The sequence below is a fragment of the Ananas comosus genome, linkage group 22, assembly GCF_001540865.1.
Source record: "Ananas comosus cultivar F153 linkage group 22, ASM154086v1, whole genome shotgun sequence".
Taxonomy (NCBI): domain Eukaryota; kingdom Viridiplantae; phylum Streptophyta; class Magnoliopsida; order Poales; family Bromeliaceae; genus Ananas; species Ananas comosus.
In genome coordinates, this window is record NC_033642.1 from 9,205,680 (window position 1) to 9,225,232 (window position 19,553).

At 37.7% G+C, this 19,553-nt stretch overlaps 3 protein-coding genes across 6 annotated transcripts; all 3 read left to right on the forward strand.

Moving 5' to 3' along the window:
- Positions 96–6,079, forward strand: LOC109727332 (U-box domain-containing protein 33-like). Its single transcript, XM_020257412.1, has 9 exons — positions 96–240; positions 1,067–1,188; positions 1,393–1,514; positions 1,894–1,998; positions 2,486–2,867; positions 3,196–3,336; positions 3,847–4,308; positions 4,579–5,340; positions 5,591–6,079. The coding sequence occupies exons 1-9, from the start codon at positions 168–170 to the stop codon at positions 5,774–5,776; spliced, it is 2,355 nt and encodes a 784-aa protein (XP_020113001.1). The 5' UTR covers positions 96–167; the 3' UTR covers positions 5,777–6,079.
- Positions 7,220–11,741, forward strand: LOC109727136 (U-box domain-containing protein 33-like). The gene is made up of 10 exons (XM_020257035.1): positions 7,220–7,402; positions 7,755–7,876; positions 8,042–8,136; positions 8,376–8,453; positions 8,680–8,827; positions 9,107–9,223; positions 9,462–9,578; positions 9,830–10,156; positions 10,332–10,998; positions 11,398–11,741. Exons 1-10 carry the CDS (start codon positions 7,231–7,233, stop codon positions 11,445–11,447), a joined length of 1,893 nt encoding a protein of 630 aa, XP_020112624.1. The 5' UTR covers positions 7,220–7,230; the 3' UTR covers positions 11,448–11,741.
- Positions 13,479–18,554, forward strand: LOC109727340. 4 transcript variants are annotated; one of them, XM_020257423.1, is made up of 11 exons: positions 13,479–13,524; positions 14,627–14,767; positions 15,036–15,091; positions 15,188–15,324; positions 15,548–15,592; positions 15,850–15,903; positions 16,092–16,196; positions 16,303–16,509; positions 16,591–16,676; positions 16,966–17,846; positions 18,246–18,554. In XM_020257423.1, exons 2-11 carry the CDS (start codon positions 14,658–14,660, stop codon positions 18,518–18,520), a joined length of 1,956 nt encoding a protein of 651 aa, XP_020113012.1. In that variant the 5' UTR covers positions 13,479–13,524; positions 14,627–14,657; the 3' UTR covers positions 18,521–18,554. The 4 variants fall into 4 exon arrangements, with proteins under 4 accessions (XP_020113012.1, XP_020113011.1, XP_020113014.1 ...); XM_020257422.1 differs by having other exon boundaries at positions 14,627–15,069; XM_020257425.1 differs by lacking the exon at positions 14,627–14,767 and having other exon boundaries at positions 13,486–13,524.

The following is a 19,553-nucleotide window of genomic DNA, read 5'->3' on the forward strand; positions in this document are numbered from 1 at the left end:
AGGTGGTGGTGGAGGAGGAGGGAAGGGGTAGTGGAAGAGGATGAGGAGGAGGAAGCAAGAGAAGAAAAAAGAGAACAATCAGAAGGAGAGAGATGAAGAAGGTGTATGTGGCGGTGGGGAAGGACGTGAAGGAGGGGAAGGCGACGCTGGTGTGGGCGATAGAGAACATGGCGGGGCCAAAAAAGGTCGTCGCCCTCGTCCTCGTCCATGTCCATTGCCCCCCGAAGATGATATCCATCAGTAAGAGTCTCTTCGATACTCAACACCTTAACCCTAATCAAATACCAGATATTTGTGTTTTTTTTAAAAAATAAATCGGTGTTTTTTTGTGCTCTTTGGGTTGCATTGATGATTTGGTGAGAACCCATTTGATATCTCACCTCAATTTGATCAAAATTTTTCCTTTTTTTTTTTTTCTTACATTTGTAGTTAAGCTTATGAATCCAGGAAATAACTCGTTATGAACTATGATGAGAATATAGTATGATCCCTATCTTTAAGAATCTAATCAATATTACCTTCTTAACTCAATCCCAATCACAGAAGTTGATTGCAAAAAACAAGAAAAAAAAAAGAAAAGCGTTTTTTATGTGGATTTGATGATTTGTTGAGAACCCATTTGATATCTCAGGTTAATTTGATCAAAATTTGTCTCCATTTTATATTAATTCATTACTTAACCTTACAAAATTCTGAAAACAATTGATATGAACTATGGTGAGAATATAAGATGATCCCTGTAAGTAAAATCTCTTGAATGTTACCATTTTGACTCAAACTCCAATACAGAAGTTGATTAAAGACAAAAATCTTTTACCTTTTGGCGTTTTTTAGTAATTTAGTGAGATCCCACTTTTTCAATGTCTTCTGCTTTAAGATAATTGATTTTGAACTATGATGGGAAAAAAAGAAGCTAAGCTTTATCTAATATGTAGAGTTTCATTGTATTTAATCCTTCAGTTGTATTTCCCAATATAGGCTTTTTTTTTTTGTTTTTCTATATACTACATATATGTTTTTCCCTAGGAATAGTTGTCAAGTGCTTTCTTTTCATTCTTGATTCCAGTGGGTTGCAGGTTCCCTGCAAGCAAACTCAAAGAGCAGGAGGTGACTGCACACCGAAAGCTGGAGATGTCGTCCATTTATAAAACTATGAATGCATACCTTAATATATGCTCAAGTAAAAAGGTAATATCCACTGCTTTGTCATCTCTCTTCTCCTTAACCTCCTAGTTCATCCATGTCCAGGAAAATTAAAGCTTGATAAGTTAGGAATGGAATGCTTTAACCAAGAAGTTTTGGTGGAAGTTGGTTTTATTGGAGAAAGAAAAAGGATTCTCCTGGTTTTTGGGCAGTTGTAAGTTATTTGTATTCTTGTTTTTAATTAAACAGGTGCGAGCTGAGAAAGTAGTTATCGAGAGAGATGATGTTGGGGAAGGACTTGTAGAGATTGTTGCAGATCGTGGGATTACGAAGCTCGTCATGGGAGCAGCGTCAGAGAAGCAATATTCAAGGTATGAAGCACAAGTTCTTCTAAATGTGTGTCATTTCACGTGAAGGAGGAGAAGGGGCTGGGATGATGTTTTACTTGTAAAGTTTGGTGTGCATTTCACTGTGAAATATATGTGGAACATTAGAATAATTCATAGTGCTGTGAACTGCACTCTCCAAAGTCACATAAGATTTGGTTTTCTTGTTGGTGCACTCTTCACTCTACAAGAGGAAAACCTGTCATTTCAATTAAAAAGTTCATCGAATTTTTTTTATCTTTTGGTATTTTGTATGTTTGGGGGTCTCTTTGTCAGAAGTAAAACAGAAATCATTGTAATCTCGCTCTCTCGTGTAAAAGTGAAACCAGTTGTGCCTAACTTAACCACTGCTTTAATGATTTAGAAAAATGAAGATGCCCAAGTCAAAGAAAGCGCTCAATGTACAAAGGCATGCTCGTCCATCATGTGCGATCTGGTTTGTTTGCAAAGGGAATTTGATATGCACCAGGTATGAATACAGTCCACGGAATCAGCATAATGTATTGGACTACATTGCAGCATATAACAAGAGAACTAACTATTAAATATTGCTCTCACAACACCACACAGCACCATGTTTGAATTTTTTTTTCGGAATAAACAGTGTTGTAACTTGAACTGCATTGTTCTGCATCTCATCTTGTTCGTAGATAAACCACTGTGCCTCACTAGCTTGACATTGCTGTCCAGGTAAAATTATTTCCTATACTAACCCTGAAGTTTGATACAAATTTATGTTTTTTTTTTCTGTTTAATTAAAAAAGGGGGATAATCAAGTAGATAATCAAGGTCATGCTGTTAAACTTCATAGGAATTGACTTTGGTAATTCAATGGTATTTGACAACCTTTATCTGATTCACAGTGTAGTATTGCTTTGATGTTCTTCAATTAGTTTCTTGATGATCTTATGACTTTTATACTCTCTGAACTAAAATCGTTTGAACCTAATAAATAGGGAAGCTGGCAAACAAGGTTTTGGAATGATGCAGCCACCTATAGCGGGCCAAAGATCCGGATTTAGCAGATTAGAAGACCAATTATTTGTAGCCTTGCCTCTAGTGCGGCACAAATCATTGACATGGACTCCAAAACCCATGCAGGACATTTGGAAAGAAAGAAAAAGCTCTCTCACTTCAGATTCTAATGGAGAGACGAAAGCCGTAACATTACTCCATGAAGTGTCCAATGTGTCAACTCCAAGTAGTTGGTCAAGTGCAGAGGATAGCATTTCCGACCGCTGGGATGATATTTCGAGTTCTAACGGGCTGAAGAGCTCATCGGAATACGTGCAAAGAAAAGAAGATGATCATCAAGTTGTGTGTCCACCTCATCAATTGGTGTGTTTCTTTTTAGTTTTATTCATTTCTTCGGTTTCAAAATCTGAAAATAGTAAATATTATTTAAAACTTCTTTGGGATATTGAATATAAACCCATAGTAGAGAGTGGCATTATGATCCATACATATATTAAGTCTTTCCAATTATAATTCAGTCGAAAGAGCCTAAAACATTGTACTCACAACCGGATGCCACTGTTGTGTTGGTCGTCGAATGTGGTGAACAGACACAAAACTAGTGCAATACTTTTCTAGTTCAAAAGATTGAGATAAGAGGAATAAGTGGAAAGAATAATCTAATATAAAGATAATTCCTGTTCTCTTCTAGGAAAAGGATCTGACAAACCATAAATTGTATGAAAAACTACGAAGTGCACTTGAAGAGGCAGAAAAATTAAAGCGCGAGGTTTATGAAGAGACATGCCGACGCCAAAGAGCTGAAAGAGATTTATATGAGGCTATGCAGAAAGTAAGTAAATACTTTTTTTGTGATGGTCTCTTTGCCAACTTAGTTAACTCATCATTTTAGTGTACTTATAGTAGCCATCCTCATATTTAGTAATAACTTCGCTGCGAGGGTTGAATCAGGATGAGCTTTATGGAAGCACTTCACTGTAACTGATCTCAATCATCTATTTGTCTTCGGAGATAATCAAAGAAAATCAGGAAAAAAATGTTTAGGGCCTATTTGGCCTGGTTAGAGCTTCTGTAGAAGTGTTTGTTTGAGCAAAATTATTGAAATGACCACCATCAGCTTTTCTGTGAAATCCCTCAAACAACTTACTAGTGCAGCATATGCGGAAACTTCAAATTGGAGTTTCTGTTTTTGCAGCTCAGAAGCTCATTTCATTTGCTTGTTATAGCAAAAGCTTCAGACTCGTTGTTTATCGCATACCTTGTTAACGCTTTTCGGAGTCGAAAAGTCGTTCCAGAAGCTCAGCCAAAATAGACAGTCTTATGTGCTTGCCTCTTTCATCAGGTCAAAGCATCAGATGTTCTGCACATCAAGGAGATGAAACAAAAGAAAGAAATGGAAGAAAAACTAACAAGAGAAATGGTGGAAGCAGAAAAACTCAGAAAACAGAGAGATGAAGCCCTTGATGAACTCCAAAACGAACACGAGAATAAAATCGCATTGGAACACCAAAACATTCATTTAGAGCTTCGTATCGAGGAATTGCTGCTGCAACGAGATGATGCAGTTAGAGAAGCAGAAGAGTTGCGTAAACAAAAGAGGGAGCAAACTGCAACTACTCAAGGAACTGTGAATGTTGTGGAGTTCTCGTACTCGGAGCTTCAGCTGGCGACAAATGACTTTGACAACTCCCTGAAGATTGGCGAAGGTGGATATGGAACGGTATACAAGGGTTTTCTCCATCACACTGCTGTAGCTATAAAGATATTAAACCCTCCAACATTGCATTCGCAGTTTTATGAAGAGGTATGCTCTAAATATCTTTAATCAAAAATGTGTCAACTGTCAAGGGGTTTATTGCAGGTTTTTTCTTCCTATTGTTTGAAAATTTTTATAACAAACATGACCATAAGGATTGATTGCAAGTTTAGTCCTTAAAGTTGGACTTGGACAACAGTGTTAAAAATGAAACTGTTGAGGATTTAAGTAAATGATGGCGAACTTCAGGACTACGTTGTAATTAACCCCGAATATAATATTGAATTCAAACTAGCTTACGCTTTTAAATTATTGCAGGTTAATGTTCTCAACAAAGTGAGACATCCAAACCTTGTAACCCTCATCGGAGTATGTATGGAATTTCCTGCTCTAGTTTACGAGTTCATGCCTAATGGAAGCTTAGAAGACCGACTAATCTGCACGAATAACACAAAGCCTCTTACTTGGCAGCATCGAGTCCGAATTATGTCTGAGATCTGCTCTACCCTGATTTTTCTCCATTCTTCTAATTTAAATGTAGTTCATGGTGATTTAAAACCTGCAAACATTCTTCTTGATGCAAACTATGTGGCGAAAATCGGTGATTCTGGTATTTCTCGGTTGAGCGACCAATGCAATGAGAAAACAACCCTCTACAATAAAACCCACCCTAAGGGCACTTTCGCCTATGTGGATCCTGAGTACATTATTACAGGGAATCTCACACCGCAATCTGATGTCTATTCTTTCGGGCTCGTAATATTGCGCCTGTTAACGGGCAGATCAGCTTTTGGGCTAGCCAGAGATGTTGGAGAGGCTATGGGAAAAGGTTCTTTGCAAGCAATATTGGATCGATCGGCGGGAGATTGGCCCTTTTTGCAGGCTGAAAATTTGGCACAGGTTAGTTTGCGGTGCTGCGAGATTAAAAGAAAGAACCGGCCTAATCTTGCAAGCGAGGTTTCGAAGGTGCTTGAGGCTATGATGAAGTCTGCTTCTTTGGGGTTGGCCTCCTTGTCTTTTCGATCAGTTTCTGAAGATGGTCGCGGGATTCCATCCTACTTTATTTGTCCAATATTGCAGGTGAGAGATTATCATGATTGACAATTCAACTTTTTTATGAATTCAGCCTATGTTTTGCTTGATTATGCAGTAAAATTTGACAACCATGATCTTCAGAAACATCAACTTTTGCTGTTGTTATGCTCTGTTCTCATCACACTCAACCTCAGTTCATCTTTTAGCTACTTGAATAGATGCTTTCAATTGTTTGAACTGAAAAGAACTCTTTTGCTTACGCTTTTTTTATTATTTTAAATTTTATGAATCACAGGAGATCATGAGGGATCCGGTCATCGCAGCGGACGGTTTCACCTACGAAGGCGAGGCCATTCTGGGATGGCTCGAGAGCGGCCACTTGACATCGCCGATGACCAACCTTAAGCTTCGGCACTCCGAGCTTATCCCAAATCACGCACTGCGGTCCGCAATCCAAGAATGGCTACAGCAGCAAGAATGATTTTTTTTTTTCCCCCCTTGACTTCACTTGTCTGTATGATGCATGTTTAGATAAATAAATAAATAAATAAATAAATGTGTATACAGAGAAAAAGGAGTGAAAGTGAGGGGGGAGGGAACTGTAATGGCATTTTTCTATGCTGAATCAAATGTGATGCTATAGCCTTTTAGATATACGTTTGGCTCCTTCCCTTGAATTTTTTGATTGGTAATTTGTCTTTATGAATATATATAGTGGAATTGGTATGTGAAGAGACAGAGATTTAATCTATTTAATAAATGAATGTTAAAGGTGTGGATCGAACTTACGACATTACAGAATAATGAGAGCTCTAAATAGACTCTTGTAATTCTATATCATATTACTTAATATATCAATCTAATAAAATATAATCTTAAACAGAATAAGAGAACTCTAAATAGACTCTTGTAATTCTATATCATTTTCTTAAAAAGTTAATATTAAAAATATTTTTTTAATATTTCAAATTATTTCAGATATGTTTTTAGACGTAAATTTTATTAGTGAACGATTAGCAATAATTGTCATTTCTGTGAAACTATTATCTTATTTGCCCTTAAGAGCAAAAGAGGTATTTTTGATTTTTTTTAACTCAGGTGAAAATTTAATCCGAGTTTAATCTGAGATAACTTAACAGGTATTAAAAGGGAAAATATTTAAAATATTTTAAAATAACGAAGAACTATACAATGGGTATATAGGGACATATTACGTGTTATCCTAAAATAATAGGCCTAGAAATGTATATAAATTGCCTAATATCAGCATTACATGTCCAACCGTGGTAATTTCGCCTACCCTCCAGGGGCATTTTCGTCACTTCAGGCCAAAGCAACACCAGTGCGAACCGGGCTCACGTAGTCCGGTCCGGTTCACTCGACCCGGAACCGCGTGAATCACTTCACCGTTGAACAAAAGTCTTTATTTAAGCAAATCCCGCGTAGCAGCAAGCAACGACTTTCTCCACACAAGCAACAAAGACAAAGCTCTCCTTTTTCTTTTCTATTTCTATTTTTCTTATTATAATTATAGAAGATAACATATGCATATTATTATAAACTTAGAAGTCAATTACTGAAAATACTTCGCAACTTCGCGGAAAATTTTTTTAGAAGCTCTCTATTTCTTCGAGTTCACACCACGATTAAACCAGATGAATCATATTACGTGCACTGATGTAAAATATAGAATATATTAAACTATGCTGTAGGTACGGGCCATTTCCTTTTCTGTAATATCATTGAAGTGGCTCCAAAACCTTCTGCATCAAAAGTTTCATTTTTTTCGTCTCAAATATGTAGATCAAAACCTTATTTTATTGATGTCTTTTTCACCTTCTCTAGCACGCAGATATATTTGAAACACAGCAGCCTCTGCCTTTTCTGATTTGCATGCATGCCATTCTCTGATTTCTGTTTCTGGGCATAAAGATCATGTATTCGAGAAGAGATGGATCGTCTCGAGATACAGAGGAGGCGATTTACGTCACGCTCGGGAAGGAATTTAAGAAAGACAGTACCAACCTCTCGTGGGTCTTGGTGAACTTCCCGACGGCTCGAATCGTCTTTCTCCATGTTCATTGGCCTTCGAAGTGGATGCCCTTCAGTAAGTTCTTCAAATCCATAGCAATGAATGTCGATATATCTGAGTATTTGCTTTTCATATACGCACACCTGCTGCAGCAGAAACATAAGCTTACAAATTGGATCTTTCGCTGAAACATACTGGCTACTGCTTCTGTTCCAAAGCCAACATAAAAGAGCTAAATGATTTCAAATTCTAGGAAACATCTCTTACGTGACTTAGCAGAAAAGGCGTTCCGATAAAAGATCAGCTGCTGATATTTGTTATTTCAGTAGACTAATTGAAACTTTTCGCTGTTCCTTTTGCTATCAGACAAAAACGTTAAGAAATTATTGATGATATTGCTGATTAGATTCTTTTACAACACCTGCAGTGGGCGGTAAAGTTTCACACAAGTTAGCAAATGAACAAGAGCAGGAATTGCACAGAAGAAATGAGAGGAACGAAATGCTCAAATTGATGTGTCGGTACAAACGCATCTGTACGAGAAGAAAGGTACTATCTATTGTTTGCTTTGCACGAGAATTTCTTCTATTACCAAACATACTCTTCGTATAAACTTGACGCATTGGTTGCGTTCAAAAACAACTAATTTTTTCTATTATGATACCAGAGGAAGAGATTTGTACGTGAGGCTAACATTTACTTGTAAATACGCAGGTGAAGTTAGAGTACGTAAATGATGAAAATGTTCTAAGAGGTATTATAAATCTTGTGAAAACATTTCGAGTAAAGAGATTGGTTACAGCTTCAAGGTAATATGAAATTAAAGACGTTATGTTCCTATGGTTCTTGCTTTTCAGCTTTCTAAATTTAGGCATGCGCAATTGATATTTGTTAAGACGAAAAGGAAGTAAAATTCATGCTTTCCTGGCATCCATTGATCGGTTAACTCTCTAAACTTAAATATGACGAAAGTGCGCGGTAAGGCAAATACACTCACCTGATCTTACTGGGTTCAGAAACTCGAATGAGATGATGAGTTGACATGCAGATCCATGTCGAAGCAAGCTGAACTGCTCGAATGCTGCCAGATATGGCTGGTCCGCGATGGAAATCACATCTCCACCAGGTAGGCTCGATATTCAAAAGAGCAGCCATTGCTCCAAATTAGTTGCTCTCAATTTCTTGTTTTCTTTCTTCATCCAGACTGTCACCAAAACTTTTTTCAGTACAAGGGACTATATGCAGAGAATTCAGTTTTTCAAAGGTCATAAATAGAAATCCAGAATTGCAGAAAGATAGTATATGAGTTTCTCACAGGCGTATAAATGAAACTTTCAACATTTCTTGTGCAGCGGAGCTATTCGAGAAGATACTGAGACAAAAGTTGAGAATGAAGAAAGTCAAGAATTGTCTATACCTGCACTGGAGCCATTAACCAATGAATCTGAAGCATACGCAGCGAATGAATCTGAAGCATACGCAACGCCGTCGAGTGATCTGGTGCCGACTTATCATTAGCTATCCTCTAAAGAGAATACCATAAGCACCGCTTGTCACAAACATTACGTGTATGATGAAAAGGAAAAAATAATCATGATTTAAAACTCCGGATTTTGAGAAGCTTCTAATTTTTGGAGTAGCGAAGCAATTCCAAAATGCAGGCTAAACAGTGGAGTATGCTCACGTAGCAAACTCCACATCACGGAAGCTGATGGAAACATTATGTGCGAGGATTGAATAAAACTTAATCACAACCATCTTATAAATCTGATTATGCAGGATGATGAAATACCGAGTGATCAAGATGAGATTCACACTCTCACAGACAGAAGTTTATGTCACTCGGACGTGAGTCAGAAAACTGAGACCACAGTTCGCGAAAACGAATCGCCATCGGTATCTAATGTTCCAGAACTCAATTTAATTTTACAGACACCTACTTTAACCCGTGTATGTGTGAGAGCGTATAGCGAGAGAAAGGGAGAGAGCAAATGGTATGGAGGTCGTTTTTAGTCTAAAATACTACTGTCTGCCAAACAGAAAATAAACAAAAATTTATAGTTCACCTGAAAGTAAACATCTGTATGGACTTGAGTCTTTCATATATTATTAACTTATGTTATTTGCTTTGAAGGAAAGCAACACCACAACTGATGAGAGTGGAGGCGAGATGTTTTCTGAAGAAGCTCCAGATCGCCCGGTTAAGCATAAGAGCTTCAGGAATGATGCAGCTGAAGTCCAATTACTATGGGTAATTCTCTCCCACCAATTTGCTTGGCCCAACAACTGGAAACTTATACGGTTTGAGCATGTCACAAAGAAAGCATCAACTAAAGATAAAACCACTTCAATTACTATGGTTCTATAAAAATGAATATTGAAACAAGAAATTTGGTGATTATGTAAGCATTAGTTTACGGATGGAGGAACTGATGCTCCAATTGATTAAAATGTCGAAAATTTCTGGCAACCTAAACAATCAGAACATATCGTCTTTTGCAGGCAGAGGTTAAACAGCTTAAAAGAGAGGTCAAGAAGTTAAAGATCCGTCTAAAGAACGAAAGTAGTATAGCAAGCAAAGGAAAGGCCGTGTTCTCAGAGCAGAAGTTAAAAGGTGTTGGAGACAACCCAAATCCACCAATTCCAGAACATGTCACAGAATTCTCCCACTCAGAACTTAAGCGAGCAACCAACAATTTCAACCGAAGAAACATAATTGGCGAAGGAGGTTACGGCCCGGTCTACAGAGGCAAACTGCGTGGCGCCGTGGTTGCGATAAAGATGCTAAATCCGAAGAGCAAACAAGGCCATCCCGAGTTCCAGCAAGAGGTGAATTTCCTTTCCTTTTAATCCATGCAACAGAACACTTCTGAAAAATTCTCATTCTAAGCAGATAAAAAAAATATATGTAAGTCAACAGCAATCTTATCAGTATTATGTAATACGTGTTTCCGATTACCCAACAGAACCGATCACTAACCAATAGTTTCTATGGTCTCTCCAGGTTCATGTGCTAGGCATGATCAAGAACCCATATATAATTAAACTAATGGGAGTGTGCTCAAAGTCATGTTCTCTTGTCTACGAATACCTCCCCAGTGGCACACTGAAGCAACAGCTTGTTCGCGCGCTATCCTGGCAAGACCGTGTCCGTATACTCGGCGAGCAACGCTCCGCCCTCATTTGCCTCCACACAAACAAGCCATACGCTATAATCCATGCCGATCTTAAGCCTCAGAATATACTTCTCGATGAGAACAATATAAGCCGCCTCGGAGACTTTGGCACTGCTAGAGCGATACTCAACGACCCGTCGAACCAAGAAACTATCTGTCGAAAGACGAACCCGATGGGGACTACGGGGTACATGGACCCTATATTCTTGATGACGGGAGAGTTAACACCTCAGTCCGATGTGTATTCATATGGTGTCGTAACTTTACAGCTTCTGACAGGGCTTCTGGAATTGAATATAGCTGAGCAGGTGGAGGAGGGGCTTAGGAGGGGGGTCGCGAGGCAGATTCTCGACGGTTCTGCTGGAGACTGGCCAGCAGTGCAGGCTGAGAAGCTGCTGAGGTTGGCCTTGAGGTGCTGCAGCCTCGAAAGGAAGCAAAGGCCGAGCCTCGAATCAAAGGAATGGAGAACACTCGATATATTACGGGCTATGGCAGGTAAGAAAATAAGCCATGTGTAGGTAGGTAGAAAAACTTAAGAGCAAGCGTAACAAAGTCGAAAAATGCTTCATATCCTGACATGGAGTTCTTCATACATAAAAAAGTGTCAGATAATAACAGATAACATCAGAAAAGTTGAAAAGATCACAAGGTGTGCAAATTGAGACCTTTGAGGATCTTCTCAACTCACAAGTTAATCTCCATGGGAAAAAAATTGTTGCACATTTACTACTAGGTTCTTCGACGCAGAAGCAACTTAAGTTAGTTTAGGTTTCTCTAAGAAAATGCACAACATACAATGGCTCTGCGACTGCGACAGCGACAGCAGCGACACATTGTTAGAGACAAAATTCTAGCTTTTCTCTTATTGCGTGATACTTTCTTTCGAACTTGCAGGGAAATCAAGAAAACTCGAAAGCACGAGCATCAAAAAGGGTGCGATTTGATCTACGATCGGAACAAGGAGAGACCTTTTCGAATTTAACAGTGTGCGCGCTACGTGAATGGACATGAAGAAACATAGATTACAGTGTGTACGTACATGTACATAGTTGTAGTTATGCATGTAAACTATGAAATAACAGTCGAAATTGAGCTCGAACATTTGCCGACTATTTCAAAGGCAAAGATTAGAACAATTTGAGATTGTAATTTGTATAGGAAAGATCATGAGATCCTGGACATCATAACCTATTATTGTTACAACTCAATATAGATTTTCAAGTTGAAATTTTGTTAAATTTGATGGATCTATTAGCAATTAGTTGAAAATATTATAAATTTGAAATTCAATGATTAAAAAAAAATTGAGGAGAGTGTAAACTGAAGTCCAGGGGCCTATTTCATAACGGTCTATAGTTGAGGGGGTACTCTATATATTGTTGTACCTAAAATTAAGTACTTGATATAGATTTATCTACGGTATTGTGTAGAAATTGGAATGAATCGAGATTCAACAGTGAAGTGAGAGCGAAAGAACAAAAATAACAAGAATAATAATTCATTCGAGCAAGGGGGCAAATGAGAACCGGAAAAAATAGAGGGGGCGATACGCGAAAAGTACCCCGCTTTCGACCACCGACCACGGCGAGAGGCGGCGCGAGATCGACGGATCGGGGATGAAGAAGAGGATATATAGATGCTGATTGGGCGGTCCACGGATGACGTGGTGAACAGCGTTCACGAAAATATATATCGTACGAATGGGTTAGTGGGCCAAAATTCAGCCCATATATAGCATGGGCCGTAGGCCCGAGTGGGTTCGGCCTAGTGTGTTTAAACACTCGGTACCCTTCGGAAAGAATATTCTATGGACCTGGTCCACCACATTAGCCCTGGACCGCCTATCAATGTGCGGCGATACACTGGGTAGTAATTACTTTAATTGAGGTAAAATAAATCAAAACTAATTAAAGCTTGGTTTGTAATTAATCATCCAGAATTTATCTGATTAATGATTTATCACCTAAAATTTTGAAGTGTTAAAATTTTTCACTTATGTTTGTCAAAAGTTAGCCACTTACATAACTGTATGCAAATCATACTTTAAGTGAGAATTTATATACTTAAATTGAAAAATAAAATTTTCTAATCAGCTTATCATCGATGTGCTCGAATTTTTTTATTATAAAAAATTCATTATTCATAAAATTTAGATAGTAAAATATAAGTAGGACAATTTTTTTTGTGATTTGGGAACCTTTCCTCTATTTGAATTTGGAGAAATTCAAATAAAAGGGATGTGAATGACCAAGAGAAAAAATTAAACATATACAAAAATTATTTAAACTATGAAATATTTTAAATTGATAATCTGATCTTTATAAATTTTGATATTACTATCAAATCTTTCAATTTGTTTGATTAGAGTCAGTGAATAATATTTTAATTTTAAAATTTATACTAATTATTTAATTAAAAAAATTTATAGTTGTGAAATTACATGAAGTACACTAATTAAATCTATAAAAATAAATAATGCATATAAATTTTAAAATCAATCCGTTGAACGACTCAAATTCAATAAATTAAAAGACTAGCTAGAATAATTAAAATTTTAAAAGATTAAGTAATGGGCTCAAAAATGGTTTTATAATTAGGTGGACGTTTTTACCCAAGAATAAATTACTTAGTTTATGGTCTACGGCCGACGTGGTGGACGAGGTCCATGCAATGGTTTCCCTCAAATCAGGTGAAAAAGGATCATCAGGGAGCTGTCCTGATCTACGGCTCTCGTTGCCCCGAATATTTAAACCCATAATTAATTAATTAATTAATTAATTAATTAATTAATTTGATTAATACTTTTCTCGGGAGAGCACCCGAAGCTGCACTACGCTACGCGCTCGTCCCCCTCTCCCCCTCTATTTCTCCCACGTCCCAACTTTTCCTTTTTTATTTTTTTTTCCCTTTTTTTTTATATATATATATAAATTATCATGTTGGAGTTGGCTCCCTAGCCACTGTCACATGTTGGCCTCTCGATTTCGCGACCGTCTTCGTCCTCTTCGATCCCTGTGATCGGTAGGTGATTACGCTCCACTTGTTGAATCGTGCTTTCTATTAGTTTGAGTGGTGTGTTGCTGATGTTGAAAGTAGATAAGAAATTTAATATGAATTTTGGTGTTGCAAATGTTATTTCTTATTGTATTCTAGGTAGGGATGATGATCCTTAATTTTTCTTTTCATTTATTAAACCGGTGATGGTTTGATTTGTTCCAAATTCCAATTTTGCGGATCTGGTGTGTGAGATTAGTGCTGCTTTGAGCACATTGTGATGGGAAACGTTTTTTGGAACCGTTTTCCTAGTGCTTCAAAGTTTAATGCAATTGGAACTGTTTTTGGTTTACAGTTTCATCCGGATCTGATAATTGTTGTTCTCTATATACACGTATTTTGATCTAGATAATGCATCCATTAATATGAGTAAGCTCTAGTGATTCCGTTTCTAATTCCCTTCTTGTTCGATGACTAGTTGATTTTCTTAATTAGTAGCATTTCAAGTGGTGCTTTTGTGATTTGGATAGGCTGATATTACCTTATTGACAGAAGCACTGATCAATTCATTTATTTTGATGCTTTCTCATAGTTTTGCCACCTAAAAATTGTAATCTTTCATCATGTGTGGACGTTTTTCCCATTTGAATTGTTGGAATTTCATGTGTTGATTGCATGAGCCTGAGATCGGTTATTGTAACCGCGAACGTGTTCATGTTTCTCATTGTGGTTTTATTTTCCTCAAGGTGTAGGCTCCGTTTCTAGAGGGTTTGTACTAGGTTGTAAGCTGCTTTTGAAAATTTGCTTGTTCTTCTGGCCCACTCAGCTTGGATAGTTGTTATTTACGTAAGGCTTTGATGACAACTGAGACTTTTTTCAAGAATTTAACCTTTTCGAAAAAGATGTGTGTGCACTTCCTTTTTTAATGGAGTTCTATCCGCCCCTTCTGAATTCACTTCTTGATACTTCAACTTCCCACTTACCACTAAGTTAGTGGTGGAAGAGACTGCTGCTGTATGTACTTTTTTTTATTTTTTAGCGGCTTAAATGCATGTTTTTAGCTTATCTGGTCATATCTTATCAAGTTGTCATAGTGCTGTCATTTCCTGTGAATTCTTTCATATAATAGGGACTGGCACGTTGAAAGTTTGGGACTCTAAATGTCAGTTGCCAAAGTTAGCGTAGGTAGCACCCCGGATTCAGTGGTGCTTGAGAGGAATAGCATGAAGCCAGAGAGGGAAGAGCAAGACTCCCTTGAAAATTTTACCAGGCAAGGAATAGAAAAACAGCCATTGTTTTCATTTTCCAGAGCTGGTGATAGTTCTAGCCAGTGGTTAAATTTGCTCCAAGGAATAGATCAGCCGGGGAGCAGCAGGGTTTCAGAAAGTCCAAAGTTAGAGAATTGCATAGAAGTAAGGCAGGATAGATATCTTGAAGATGTTGATAATAGGAGCTCTGAGATGAGCATGAGGCCGAAGAGCACATCTGATCAAATGCAAGCTCTGAGAATTTCTGATGCTGTTGTTGCTTTTGCTCAGGCTGCTGCAAGGGCGAATGGTGAGCCTGAAAAATGTATGTCAAGTGTCACAAGCAGGTATTTGGGGTTGTAGCTAGTCATAGGTCTTGTTTCTTGCTGAATAGAACAGAGTTTTGCCTGACAAAAGAACTTAATTCTTTTTCCTTCTGGCAGATCTTCCTGGATGGCCGTTATTGTCTCCAATAAAGGTGCAATTGCAGAAATGTGAAAAATGTTCCCGAGAATTTTGTTCTTCGATAAACTATAGGCGCCATGTCCGCGTACACCGCCGGTCTCTTAATGTAGATAAGGTACTTGTCTTTGTTAATTTGATAAAGCATGTTTTCATGATCATAAACGACAAAAAGTAGGAAAGTAACAATTTTCTTTTCGACAAAAGAAATTGTCCTTACCAAACAGCTTATCAGTTCTTCCCCCCATTTTATCTTCTGGATTCTAATATTACAATTTTTTTCCACTCAAGTAGCTTATTCTATCAAAATCTGGATTCTGACATTCAGTTGACGTTTACAGGACTTTCCAAAGAACAGAGAATACATTGGTGCTTTCTGGGATAAGGTAATTTTCATTTGAAAGTTGAATTTATTCAGTTAGATCTTCATTACTGCTTCATAGTGAAACTTACTCGTATACCTTACTCGCCTAGAAACTATAATTATTGGCCAATTTATGTCCTACTAAAGTCCCAAACCAAGATCTATATTTATCTGGATCAATGATTTGGTCATGCTTTAGCTTAGGTCGTTGTCCATCAGAAATGTAATTTTTTTTGTCTCAATCTGCTACTAATGAAGGTCTTTCTCTGTGCTGACCAGTTATCATTGGATGAGGCAAAAGATATTTTATCACTCGCAGACGTGGCTATAGAGGTCATTATTTGGGAACTAAACTTTTCTTGTATTCTGGTGTTGAGAAGTATCCCGATCAAACAGTCCTGTTGCAAAATAATTTCGACATGTTTTTAATGGTCGATGCTTGTTCGCTTTGTTCCCCTGTTAAATTTGTGCTGTTACTTAATATGTCCTGGTTTTTCGACTTCTTGTAACTTGTTGTTCAGGAGGTTAGTGGTTCTTCAATTATAAGAGCGTTATCTTCATGGTTGTTCAAGCCAGGGTTTGCATCAATGCCGCTGACGTATGCCAAGGCTGGCACTTCTCTTTTGGTATGATACTCATCTATGTCTCCTTTCTCCTTATTTCTTAATTGCCATTGATGTCCATCCTATCCATGTCATTTTCATAATTTAAAATGGTAATTTGCTTTTTCAGGATATGGTCCATGCCAAGCCATCCAGGTTTCCATTATCATCACAGGAACTGTTTAACATTCTTGATGATGCAAGTGAGAAGACCTTCTTGTGTGCTGGTACTTCTGTTCCTGTGCAAAAGTTCTTGTTCAATGGAGAAGCTGGAAGAACTGCTTTGGAGATGAAAAATCTTGTCGCATGCACTAGTTTCCTTCTTGAACAAAAGCTGGTAGAGCAAAATCATTATCCAAGGTTTTCCGTAATTTTCATTATTTCTTACTCGGAGAAGTAAATAAATTTCAATGCGTAGGTCAAAGCATGGCTTGCTGACAAGGCCGCAGAAGCTTTGCGATGCCAGAAGCTGCTTGTAGAGGAAGAGGAAGCTGCTCAAAAAAGGTAAGTTGGTAATTTGAGTCCAGAACAACAATTTCATATGGCTTGATTAAACTGTATCTTTAGAAGAAATTTTCCAAATTTAATTCGTTGACCTCTCTGTACTAGCTATTTAATGATAACACGAATGTGTACGGAAGTTGCTAAAAGATGGTATCCTTTCACTTTTTAGTGATAATATTCCATGTAGGCCAGTTGGCAGACTTTCACCCGTAAGATTAGGTTCTCGTCAACTGTCGAATGATTTTTTTCCTGTTTTGGTATTGTTTGGATGGTAATAATTACTTTGCAGGCAAGCGGAGCTTTTGGAGAAAAAAAGGATGAAAAAGTTGAGGCAGAAAGAGAATAAACTGAAGGACTCGACTCATCCAGATAATAACTTTTGTTCGTCCGGGTCTACACAAGCCATATGTGTAATGCCAAGTCCTAGCTCTCCACCCGATTCTGACTCAAATACACCAGAAGTACTACTCTCTCCGAACCCAATTAGGCAATCTGACCCTGATATTGATTCTACTCCGAAATCGTGCTCGTCTGCTGATTATCTTGATCAAAGTATGGGTCACGAAATGCAAATGGGTTGTGAGCATCAAGAACAAATTCCTTCACGGAACCATCCCAAATCAACAAGAATTGTTCGTAATGACTTGGTGAAGAATACAAACTACAAGGATCCCAAGGCCATTTCCCAGGCTATTGGGCATAAAGTTTGGATGCAGAAAACAAAGCCCAAGAAGGAAGAAGAGGGTTCCTTTGGTCAAGTAGCCATTGAAAATATAGACCACCCTATTCTTCATGAAAACGCCAAAGTTTTAATAGGATCAATCAGTGTCACACTCGGGGATAATAATGGCCGCTGTAATTATCAAGAGAAGCTTGGCAAATCTGATTCAGGTTTCAATGCCAACGGGCACTCTGTGACGCTTCAGAGACCAGTGGACCACCATGAGAATGGTGATTCTGCCGCAGTTAAAGAAGATAAGAACAGTGAGGATCATTCCTCTCCTGATATTGCAAACCCAATAGCCATTAATAAAAGCTTGCTTTCTTCTGGTGAAATGAGGGAGAAAGACATTGACTGCTACAAATTTTCACATGGAGAGCCGATGAGTGATAATTCACCAGGCCCGGAGATATTCTCGAGCAAAGATGCAGAGGCTTTTCTCTCACAGAGTAAGATATTTTCCTTTCTGTTTGTTGAGCTTTTATATAATGTTGTTATTTAGCTACGTTCTCGCTTGTCTAGCTATTATTTACCTAAAGTTCCTCTTGAGCTTGGTTTATGGGCTGAAAATATCACGAAACGGATCATCTTTATGATGTTAACTGTCCTCCTTTCCATTTAAAGCTAGCTTATTTCTGTGTAATCAGCCGTCTATTCGGCAAGATTATTATGCAAGCACTTTAAATTGCTGGTGTAGTGACAGAACAAGCTATCTTGTGCATTGCGGTTACTTGCGTAGTGGACCAGAAGAGGGGAAATCGGTTACCAAATTGCTCAATGGTGTGTGACAATACCAACTTTTTGTAGTGCATTACATATATATTAATACCAATCTTGTTGTTATCCAGGATGGAAGGCCGCAATTGCGGCTGATCACGTGAAGCTTGTCCTTCCTCCTGAAGCCGAAGCATCGGACTGTCCCGATAACACGGCATGCGGGTGCATCAACACACCACTCTCTTCGGATTTAAGGGGAAGGACAATACTCGGCAGCGCAGAGAATCGGATGGACGGCATAGCCTCACTTGAATCAGTTCTGATTATTTCCAAGCCCAAGTTCCGGCACAAGGTTGAAAAGAATTGCAAGCTCAAGTATGTCCCCAAGCAAACTAGCAACGTTTAGAGGCTATTAGATATTTACGAGAAAAAAAAAAAAAGACAACCCTCAACCCTAGATTGCATTTCATTCTCGCGCGCTTTTTCATTGCCATGCAGAGGTTCCAGTTTTTTAGCAGAGATCTTCTGTGCTTGTGAAAAGGGTTTCATTTTTCAGGGTATATGATATTGGAAATGTTTTTTTCCCCTGATTTGTTGGATTTTGTTCTTCGCAGCTGTATTGCATAGGTTTTTTTTAAAAAAAATTTTGTTTCGTGTAATAAATTTGCTTCCTAGCTTAATTTTTGTACTCTCACATTATCCTTTTTCCAGATATATTTCTGATAAAAAGTTCATTTATGTCACAAGGTCTTTAATTTTGTTTCTTCGGCATATATATTGCAGTGCTGTGCTGTGCTGTGCTGTTAATCATCCTGGAACCGCACTTCGAGTATAAGATAAATTCTCCGCCGCAGATGATGATATATTAATATGTGTTGACAAAAAGCTACGTAATGTTTTGAGTTGTGAGCATGTAGGAGATATGGTAGTAGTTGAACAAACACAAAAAAAGAAAATCAAAATCAAAATAATAATACATTAATATAACCTAAAAATAAAAAATAATACATTCCATATGTGAACAATAGAACAATATGTAAGCAACGCGGTCTACATCAAGCATGATGAACTGGGTCCAAGGAAAAATTAATTTGTCCTGGCGTAATGCAATTGGTTCAGTGGACCAGCGCTACCCCTAACATTTCCGTACTTTCCGTATGCAAATAATTACGGTCACGGTTGACGTTTCGTGTTGTATTTTTTTTTTTAACACTAATTTTATATAATTTAACATATTGAATTCTTTTAATTGGTCAGCATATAATACCAGCTAAGTGGTAAATAATAATTTATTTAAAAAATATAAAAAATAAAAAGTTTAATTTTAAATTTTTATTTTTATTTTTTGCCAAATAAAGAACTACAATCAAAGAATTATAAATAATTTAACATATACTCTTACACTTTTTAATATATAAACTTTTATAAAAAAAACGAAC

What these genes read in the sequence shown, in the direction of transcription:
- LOC109727136 (XM_020257035.1), top strand. Translation starts at nt 7,231, where the DNA reads ATGTATTCGAGAAGAGATGGATCGTCTCGAGATACAGAGGAGGCGATT. An exon ending in TTCGAAGTGGATGCCCTTCA is followed by an intron (nt 7,403 to 7,754) that starts GTAAGTTCTTCA and finishes CAACACCTGCAG; the next exon opens with TGGGCGGTAAAGTTTCACAC. An exon ending in ATCCCGAGTTCCAGCAAGAG is followed by an intron (nt 10,157 to 10,331) that starts GTGAATTTCCTT and finishes TGGTCTCTCCAG; the next exon opens with GTTCATGTGCTAGGCATGAT.
- LOC109727340 (XM_020257422.1), top strand. Translation starts at nt 14,658, where the DNA reads ATGTCAGTTGCCAAAGTTAGCGTAGGTAGCACCCCGGATTCAGTGGTG. An exon ending in GAATGGTGAGCCTGAAAAAT is followed by an intron (nt 15,070 to 15,187) that starts GTATGTCAAGTG and finishes TCCTTCTGGCAG; the next exon opens with ATCTTCCTGGATGGCCGTTA. An exon ending in TTGGTGCTTTCTGGGATAAG is followed by an intron (nt 15,593 to 15,849) that starts GTAATTTTCATT and finishes TGTGCTGACCAG; the next exon opens with TTATCATTGGATGAGGCAAA.
- LOC109727332 (XM_020257412.1), top strand. Translation starts at nt 168, where the DNA reads ATGGCGGGGCCAAAAAAGGTCGTCGCCCTCGTCCTCGTCCATGTCCAT. An exon ending in TCAGAGAAGCAATATTCAAG is followed by an intron (nt 1,515 to 1,893) that starts GTATGAAGCACA and finishes TTAATGATTTAG; the next exon opens with AAAAATGAAGATGCCCAAGT. An exon ending in TTATTTGTCCAATATTGCAG is followed by an intron (nt 5,341 to 5,590) that starts GTGAGAGATTAT and finishes TATGAATCACAG; the next exon opens with GAGATCATGAGGGATCCGGT.